This window comes from Hylobates moloch, unplaced genomic scaffold (genome assembly GCF_009828535.3).
Source record: "Hylobates moloch isolate HMO894 unplaced genomic scaffold, HMol_V3 SCAFFOLD_754, whole genome shotgun sequence".
Taxonomy (NCBI): domain Eukaryota; kingdom Metazoa; phylum Chordata; class Mammalia; order Primates; family Hylobatidae; genus Hylobates; species Hylobates moloch.
The window spans coordinates 5,692-15,611 of record NW_026653029.1 but is presented as its reverse complement, the minus strand read 5'-3'; the positions used below and the strand labels follow the sequence as shown (position 1 = coordinate 15,611).

Below are 9,920 nucleotides of genomic sequence, written 5' to 3'. Positions count from 1 at the left end.
CTGCCTTGGCCTCCCAAAGCGCTGGGATTACAGGCGTGAGCCACCGCACCCGGCCAAAACTCAAGTTTTTTAAGAGAGTGGGCAGGAAGGTCCAGCTCACCTTACCAGCCACTAGAGCTGATTTAAATGCTCCCTCTGTGGGTGGGCATCAGCTGAATTCAGCCTGGTTTTGCTTTCTACTTGTTGGTAGAAGAGCTGAGGCAGGACTGGCTTGTCTGTCATAATATAAAAGAGTCTTGGAAGATGTCCAGGGTCCAGGGTCTAAAACCCCTTGTGGCCTTTGGAACACCAAGATCTATGCCAAAGGGTGGAAGGCTGCCCTGCCACACCACAAATCTAAGCCCAGGGCATAAAACCCCTCGTGGCTTGGATGGAATCCAGGGCTCAGGGCATAAAACCCCTCGTAGCCTCTGGAATGTGCACAGACTTGTTGGTTGCTCTCCCAGGCTTGTAAACATGTTCTCTGTTATCTCAAGCAGCAGAGCATATTCTGTATGTGTCAAAGAAAATGCTAAACTGTCACAGCTATGCTTGATGCACTGCTACCTTTCTACCCTCACGCCCTCAACTGTTTACCCCCACATCCTCACGATCTCCTTCTTTGTTTGATCACAAATAAATAGTGTGGGCTCCCAGAGCTCAGGGCCTTCGCAGCCTCCATATCAGCATTGGCCCCCTGGACCCACCTTATGCACTCTTAACTTGTCTTTTCTCATTCCTTTGACTCCGCTGGAGTTTGTAGCCCCTACGGCCTGATGTTGGGTCTGATCACCCCAACATTCCTAGTGCCCAACGTGGGGCTATGAACACTCCGGTGAAGGAACACTAGAGTGTGCGGAAGCGGAGGACACATTGACAGAGGACACCCGAGGACGACTGAAAGAATCTTGGTGGGTAAGCTGAGCACTCAGAAGAACCAGGGTAACAATGGAACAGAATGAAAGTAAATATTCTACTTATTTAAATTTCTTAAGGCATTTATTATGGAGAGGGGGAGTGAAAGTTAGTACTCAGAACTTATTAACACTTTTTAATACAGTAGAGCAGTTTTGCCCATGGTTCCCAGAACAAGGGACAATGGAGCTAGATGAATGGGAAAGAACTGGCAGAAATTTTAAAAAGGCGTATAAAGAAGGAGCCAAAATTCCAGTTTCTGTTTGGTCATTGCGGGCATTGATAAAGGCAGCTCTTGAGCCATTTCAAACAGATGACGAGGCAGATTCAGATGAGGAAGAGGTAGACAAGTGTAAAAAATTAACTTCAGATTCTGAATATGAGGAACAGCAACCGGAAGAAATCAAAGAAAAGAAAGGGAAACTGAAAAAGGTATATTTTACTAGCCCTTCGGTTCCACCTGCTGAATTAAGTGAATGGCCATCTCCTCCCTCTCCCCCAATGGGTGAGAAGATGAATTAGTTGTAAAACTTACTGCTCCGGTAGCTACATTAAAACCTGAGCAATTGGTAGTGCTATACAAAATTCTATTCAGAAGGAGACCTAGAAGCATGGCAATTTCCCATTACTATAATCCAGTGAGGAGGACAGAATATAGCTAGTTGGGCCACCTTTCCTTTTAAGTTGTTAAAGGAATTCAAGCAACCCATTAGTCAATATGGGCCAAATTCTCCTTTTGTACAAACTTTACTAAAAAATGTGGCTCTTGATAATAGATTAATACCATATGACTGGGATACTTTAACAAAATCTGTTCTCACTCCATCTCAGTACTTGCAATTTAAAACTTGGTGGGCCGATGAAGCTCAAACTCAGGCAAGAGAAAACACACAAGCACAGCCGCCTGTGCCTGTTTCCTTTGAACAGTTAATGGGGTTGGGCCCTAATTGGGGCCGATTAGACAATCAAGCAGTAATGAAAAATGTTGCCATTGTTCAGTTATGCACTGTGTGCTTACAGGCATGGAAAAAAAAATGTTACAGGGAAAAAATATCCTTCTTTCATTAGACCTATGAGAGGGAAGTCTCATTTGGCTGAATATATTAAGGCTTGTGATGGCATTGGGGGAAATTTACATAAGGCTACTCTTTTGGCTCAAGCTATGGATGGACTAAAGGTGGGAAAAAATATGCCCCATTTCTCAGGCTCTTGTTTTCATTGTGGGCAATTTGGACACACAAAAAAAGGAATGTAGAAAAGGAAATCAAAAGGCAAAAACTATTACCATCAATCAACAGAAAAGTCCCCACATATGCCCCCGATGTAAGAAGGGCAATCACTGGGCAAATCAGTGTCATTCTAAATTTAGCAAAGATGGGCAACCTCTTTCAGGAAACGGGAAGAGGGGCCCGCCTCGGGCTCCTCAACAAACCAAGGCGTATCTGGCACAGTCAGTGCCCTTACAAACGTACAACAATTGTCCCCTGCCACAGCAAGCAGTGCTGCCGTGGACCTCTGCAGCACAATTCCCGTTTCCCTACTTCCTGGGGAGCCACCAAAGAAGTTTCCCATGGGAGTTAGGAGCCTTTTACCCTGAGGAACAGTTGGTCTATTGCTTGGAAGGTCTAATTTAAATTTAAGAGGTGTCATTGTACATAAATAATTGATTCTAATTATACCAGAGAAATTCAATTAGTTATTAGTTCCTCAATTCCATGGTCTGCTTTCCCAGGAGAAAGAATTGCTAACTTGTTACTGTTACCTTATACAAAACTGGGAAGCAGCACAGTAAAAAATAATAATTATAACAATAGGAGGCTTTGGTGGTACAAATCCAGCAGGAAAAGCTGTATATTGGGTTAATCAAGTGTCTGATAAGAGACCTATTTGTACAGTAAGCATTCAAGGAAAGGACTTTGAAGGGTTAGTAGATACTGGAGCTGATGTTTTTATTATTAGTTTAAATCAATGGCCCCGGCATTGGCCTAAGCAAAAGGCATCCATTGGTATTGTTGGAGTAGGGGCTGCTTCAGAATTTTTTTAAGTTCTTTAATTTTGCCATGCCAAGGGCTGGATGGCCAAGAAGCAACAATTCAACCTATTATTACACCTATTCCTGTCAATCTATGAGTAGAGACTTACTACAACAATGCGGTGCTAAAATATCTATTCCTATGGATCAGTATAACAGTAAACAAATGATGAGAAAAATGGGATACCTCCCGGGGAAGGGACTGGTAAAAAAAAATAAAAATGGCCAACCAGAACCTTTAGAACTAAAAGGGCAAACAGATCGAACTGGATTAGGGTATCATTTTTAGGAGCTGCAATTGCTGAGCCTCCGGCTCCCATTCCACTTGTTTGGTTAACTGCCAAACTGGTTTGCGTGGAGCAATGGCCACTGAAACAGGAAAAACTGGAGGCTTTAAAAGAATTAGTGCAGGAACAATTACAAAAGGGACACATAGAGCCTACTTTCTCCCCTTGGAATTCTCCTGTGCTTGTTAATAAGAAAAAATCAGGGAAATATGGAGAATGTTAACAGATTTGAGGGCTGTTAATGCTATAATTCAACCCATGGGTGCACTGAACCAGGGCTGCCCTCTCCAACAATGATCCCAAAATACTGGCCTCTCATAGTAATGTTGTACCCAGGCGAGTTAAGTAAACGCCAAACTTTGAGACGAATTAAGAGTACTTTATTAAGCCGGCGGCCAAAGAGACAGCTAATGCTCAAAATTCTCTCGGCCACGAGGAAGCGGCTGGATTAACTTTTATACCTAGGTTTAGGAAGGGGAGGGGGACTCAAAAGTAATAATTCTACAGAAGTAAAAACATGCAAGAATCAAAAGAATCAAAATGGTTAGAGTGATAAACAACTTAAAAGACAAATGGTTACAAGAAGAGCAACGGTACCAGGTGCAAGGTTCTAAATCTTTCATTATAATTAGACATAGGGTTTATGCCGGACACGAACTCAAGGTTTTATGTTGTTATCTCTTGGAGAAAATTCCTGGGGAACTTCATACATTGTTGGTGTTGGTACCTTATCATTTAACTGGGCTCCTTTGAAATGCTGAGGATCTGTTTACCCAAGCCAACTCCTCACGAAAGGGGGGTTGGGTGAGGAGCCCTAGTGTCTTGTAAATTAAGGGGTCAATTGGAGTTAGTCGGCTTTCCTAGCTAGAAAGAGTCTTATTTACATGAGAAGCAGGGCTAGGCGATTTAAAGAGACAAGCAGGACAAAATTTAAAGTAACGAGTTGAAGTAAAAACAAGGTTAGGCATTTCAGTAATAGATTTAAAAGACTGCTTTTTTACCATTCCTTTAGCTACTCAAGACTATGAAAAAATTGCTTTTACTGTTCCCGCTATAAATAACAAAGAACCAGCGGACAGATACCATTGAAAAGTACTGCCACAAGGCATGTTAAATTGTCCGACTATTTGTCAAACTTATGTTGGAAAAGCTATTAAGCCAGTTAGCGAACAATTCAAAAAATATTATATTATCCACTACATGGATGATATTTTATGTGCAGCTGAAACTAGGGAGGAATTAATGCTATGCTACAAACAGAAAAGGCCATAACTGCAGCAGGGTTAATCACAGCCCCCAATAAAATCCAAACTTCTACTCCCTTTCAGTAGTTAGGAATGAAAGTAAAACAAAGTACTATTAAGCCTCAAAAAGTTCAAATTAGAAGAGATAATTTATAAACTAAATAATTTTAAAAATTATTAGGAGACATTTATTGGATTTGTCCCACTTTAGGCATTCCTACTTATGCTATGTCTCACCTCCTTTCTACCTTACAAGGTGATTCTAACTTAAACAGTAAATACTCCCTGTCCAAAGAAGCATTAGAGGAACTTCAATTAATTGAAGAAAAAATTTCTTGTTTTATTCCATTAGTGAGGACATCTAGGATGATGATGAATAGCAGTGGTGAGAGGAGGCATCCTTACCTTGTTCCTGATCTTAGTGGGAAAGCATCTAGATATCAAAATTAAGTATGATCTTAGCTTTAGCTTCTTTTTAGAGGTTCTTCATCAAGTGGGAGAAATTTGCTTCTATCTGCTATTAGGTTTATGGACCTGAGCATGCCATCTAATCATTGCTTTTCCCTTTTCTTTCTGTAAAAAAAATCCCTCAGAATTCATATAAAGTTGCTAGTTTCAGGTTAGTTGGTACTGACTGATCACCTGTATTATGGACCATCTGTGTGATTATGGGGAAAAGTTCAGTACACCAGCAACCTACATTGGATGGGACCACCTCTGACTCCAGGGACTGCCACTCAATCTTTCTGAGATTAGCACCCACATCCAATAAGGTAATTTTGTCTAAGACCCTGGAGGGGACCAACAGCCTTATGATCTCAAGATTATCCCTTTGACATGCTGGTAAGCAGCAGTACTACAGAAAACAACATAGGCCCCCTGGCTACTTGTTTTGCCTTGGGAGAACAGTTGAGTTACATCCTCTCATGCTTTGGAAAGGACTGATACCAAATATACCTTCTTTTCTTTCCTCATCAGTGCCTGACCATGGGGTATCATGGATGTGCATGCATGTTTCTTTTTTTTTTTTTTTTTTTTTTGAGACGGAGTCTCGCTCTGTCACCCAGGCTGGAGTGCAGTGGCGCGATCTCGGCTCACTGCAAGCTCCGCCTCCCGGGTTCACGCCATTCTCCTGCCTCAGCCTCTCCGAGTAGCTGGGACTACAGGCGCCCGCCACCACGCCCGGCTAGTTTTTTTTTTGTATTTTTAGTAGAGACGGGGTTTCACCGTGGTCTCGATCTCCTGACCTCATGATCCGCCCGCCTCGGCCTCCCAAAGTGCTGGGATTACAAGCGTGAGCCACCGCGCCCGGCGGATGTGCATGTTTCAATAGCCTCCCACTCACCCCATTGGTGAGAGAGGAATTAGGGCCCTAGGGCTATTTAGTTAGCCTAACACATGATATCCATCACTGGACAAATGCAACTGACAACAGTTTATTAGTCATATATATTCACAGCCCAGATAAGGAGGGTACCATAAGTCATGCAGATCCACAAAGAAAATGCATTTGGGAGCAGAAGGCCCAAACATGGCTGTGGGAAACAGGCTTTGTAGTATCAAAAGGGTGAGGTACCCCTTGGTTCCCCTGGGAGGATGTGATTCACTTCTTTGAATAATGTGTGGGTTAGCAAGGATCTGAAACCCCTTATACAAGAGACAAAGACTATATAACTATGCTATAATAGTATAAAACTGTATTATGCAGTATAGTATAATAGTAATTATATATTTTAGTTATACATAACATATACCAGTTATGTATAATATATACAATTATATATCATTATGCAATATATTACATATTATATACACAAATATATCTATAAATGTACATGTAAACACACTATAGGCTATATTAGATAATGCTATACTATATAGTAGAAAATGGTCCACAAATATCTCTTTGGAATATAGCTGCTGAGGCCCAACAAAATACCAGCAAATTGAATCCAGCAATATATAAAAAGACCTATACAACATGATCAAGTTGAATTGAGCTCAGAAAAGCAATGCTGGTTTCACATATAAATATATATTAATATACCATATTTACAGAATAAGGGATCTATTATCATAGGATCATCCCAAAAGGCACAGAAAATGATTTTTTTTTTTTTTTTTTTTTTTAAGACAGTGTCTTGCTCTGTCACCTAGGCTGGAGTGCAGTGGTGTAATCATAGCTCACTGCAGCCTTGAACTCCTGGGCTCAAGTGATCCTCCCACCTCAGCCTTCTGAGTAGCTAGGGCTACAGGCACGCATCACAACACTCAGCTAGTTTTTAAATTTTTCTGTAGAGACGAGGTCTTGCTATATTGCCCAGGCTGATCTCAAACTCCTGGCCTCAAGTAATCCTCCTGCCTCAGCTTCCCAAAGTGTTGGAATTACAGGCATGGCTCACACCTGGCCAGATAATGAATATGACAAAGGCCAATACCATTTTACAATGAAAATACTCAATAGAGTACAAATAGGATGGAACTTTCTCAATGTGCTATAAGGCAGCTATGAGAAACAGCTAACATCATACTTGATGGTGAAAGATTGAACGCTTTTTATCTTAGATCAAGAACAAGAGTGTCTGCTTTTATCATTTCTGTTCAACATGTTAAAGAAGGTGCTACCAGGGCAATTAGGTAAGAAAACGAAATGAAAGCACTCCAGATATTAAAGGGCATACATACCTTGCCCCCCTAGACAGACATACAACATCACACAGACTTGATCACTGCACATACAGGTGGACAAACCCAGACACAGACACACAAACTTCCAAACTTACAAACCCTCAGTGATTAAAGCCCCAGAGACACCAACAGATGCCCCCAGAGACATCAACAGCCCAGGTCCTCTACAATGTTCCCCAGCTTCCTTTCCCTCTTTAGGACTAACCACCATCTGATACATCATGTAATTTTGCTTGTATCTCATTTCTTGCCTCCTAGAATGTCAGCTTCAAGGGAACACTATTAGCTAAGGTTTGTTCACTATGAAACCTACAAAGGACCTGTTACATAGAAGAGTTTAATACATATTGAATTATTGGGACTCTCTGTCACATACATACACACACACCCACACACCTCATTATAGGGCCACATCCACTTGATCTTAAGAGTAAATTGTTAGGCCGGGTGCAGTGGCTCATGCCTGGATTCCCAGCACTTTGGGAGGCCAAGATGGGTGGATCATGAGGTCAGGTGATCAAGACCATCTTGGCTAACACAGTGAAACCCCATCTCTACTAAAAATACAAAAAAATTAGCTGGGTGTGGTGGTGGGTGCCTGTAGTCCCAGCTACTCGGGAGGCTGAGGCAGGAGAGCCTGGCGTGAACCTGAGGCAAAGCTTGTAGTGAGCCAAGGTTGCACCACTGCACTCCAGCCTGGGTGACAGAACGAGACTCCGTCTCAAAAAAAAAAAAAAAAAAAAAAGAGTGAATTGTTCTCACCTCCATCCCATGTGGCAGAAAAAGTGTGTAAGTATTGCAAAACAAATTTTAAAATAAGTTTTAAAATATGAATATTTTAAAAGTATATAATTATACAAACCTTGCAATGTTCTTCTAAGTTTAAAGTTTTTGGCTGGGCATGGTGGCTCATGCCTATAATCCCAGTATTTTGGGAGGCTAAGGCAGGTGGATCACTTGAGCTCAGGAGTTTGAGACCAGTCTGGGCAACAAGGCAAAACCCCATCTCTACGAAAAAAGAAAAAAGTCAGCCGTGGTGGTATGCACCTGTGGTCCCAGTTACTTGGGAGGCTGAGGTGGGAGGATCACTTGAGCCCAGGAGGTGGAGGTTGCAGTTGAGCCAAGATTGCACTACTGCACTCCAGCCTGGGTGACAGAGCAAGACAGTCTCAAAAAAAAAAAAAAAAATTTTTTTTTTTTTTTTTGGCAGTGCCCAGTACAGGGGGTGGCACACATTAGGAGTTCAAAATCCAGAGATTCCATGACTCTGAGTTACGTGAGTTTGGGTAGGATCCTGTGCTCTGTACTTAACTTTCATTTGTAAGATGGGAGAACTGATTGGTTGGGCAATCAAATGAGATACTCATAATTATGAAATCACAGTGCTAAGTACTAACATAAGTTACCACTGGAAAAAAATGGACAAACATTTTATTTCCTTTGCTCAAATTTAGTAAGACACAAATACTTTACTTTCCCCCCACTCTTCCCAAACATGTGAATACCAAATTGGGATCTGGGGACTTTCTGGAAGCACTGAAACAAAAAGATTCAAACTACTCCTCTTATAAGAATGCATTAAATTTTTCCTTATATGATGACACCAAATATTCTTCCTTTCCACTAAATTAGGCTATTATGCAAAATGATTCCCTGTCTGCAGCTCACCTCCATTATTCCTTGAAAATTACCCTCTAAACATCCATAGATTTTTTGGGTGGTACATATTGGGTCATTCAGTCTGCACAACAGCAAAATGATCATGCAGAATATCCAAGGCAACTTAAGAATCTTTAAAATGGGCCGGGCGCGGTGGCTTAAGCCTGTAATCCCAGCACTTTGGGAGGCCGAGGCAGGTGGATCACGAGGTCAGGAGATTGAGACCATCCTGGCTAACACGGTGAAACCCCGTCTCTACTAAAAAATACAAAAAAATTAGCCAGGCGTGGTGGCGGGCGCCTGTAGTCTCAGCTACTCGGGAGGCTGAGGCAGGAGAATGGCATGAACCCGGGAGGCGGAGCTTGCAGTGAGCCGAGATCGCGCCACTGCACTCCAGCCTAGGGGACAGAGCGAGACTCCGTCTCAAAAAAAAAAAAAAAAAAAAAAGAATCTTTAAAATGACATTAAACAGAAATGTAAACATCACCAACACCTGTGGCCCAAATCAGTAGGAAATCTCAAATCCTAAATATTTATGTCCAAATTCATGATCATGCTTTACATGTCTCAAAACTTTCATCCATTATAAAAATAAAGATGAACCATATCTACACCTTTGTTTATGGGGAATCATTACTGTTCATCCCAGGGATGTAGGACTATATTGTTCCCCAGTATACATCAAACCTGAGCAGTTCCTCAGTGTTTTAATAAGATATGTTAGATAGGCCAGGTGCAGTGGCTCATGCCTGTGATCCGAGCACTCTGGAAGGCTGAGGCGGGTGGATCACGAGGTCAAGAGATTGAGACCATCCTGGCCAACATGGTGAAACCCCATCTCTACTAAAAACACAAAAATTAGCTGGGTGTGGTGGCACATACCTGTAGTCCCAGCTACTCAGGAGGCTGAGGCAGGAGAATCACTTGAACCTGGGAGGAGGGGGTTGCAGTGAGCCAAAATCGCGCCACTGCACTCCAGCCTGGCAACAGAGTGAGACTCCGTCTCAAAAAAAAAAAAAGGCCAGGCACGGTGGCTCACGCCTGTAATCCCAGCACTTTGGGAGGCTGAGGCGGGTGGATCATGAGGGCAGAAGATTGAGACCATCCTGGCCAACA

General features: G+C 42.2%; 1 protein-coding gene across 1 annotated transcript; it reads left to right on the top strand.

Annotated features, from left to right (window-relative positions):
* The first annotated feature begins 847 nt into the window (after positions 1 to 847).
* On the top strand, positions 848 to 5,452 carry LOC131382663 (endogenous retrovirus group K member 8 Gag polyprotein-like). Its single transcript, XM_058435071.1, has 2 exons — positions 848 to 1,326; positions 5,051 to 5,452. Exons 1-2 carry the CDS (start codon positions 928 to 930, stop codon positions 5,093 to 5,095), a joined length of 444 nt encoding a protein of 147 aa, XP_058291054.1. The 5' UTR covers positions 848 to 927; the 3' UTR covers positions 5,096 to 5,452.
* The last annotated feature ends 4,468 nt before the right edge of the window (positions 5,453 to 9,920 follow it).

Bases quoted from the DNA above. Each gene is read 5' to 3' on its own strand.
- LOC131382663 (XM_058435071.1), top strand. From the start codon at position 928: ATGGAACAGAATGAAAGTAAATATTCTACTTATTTAAATTTCTTAAGG. The intron at 1,327-5,050 runs GTATATTTTACT...AAAATCCCTCAG, and splicing joins AGAAAGGGAAACTGAAAAAG to AATTCATATAAAGTTGCTAG.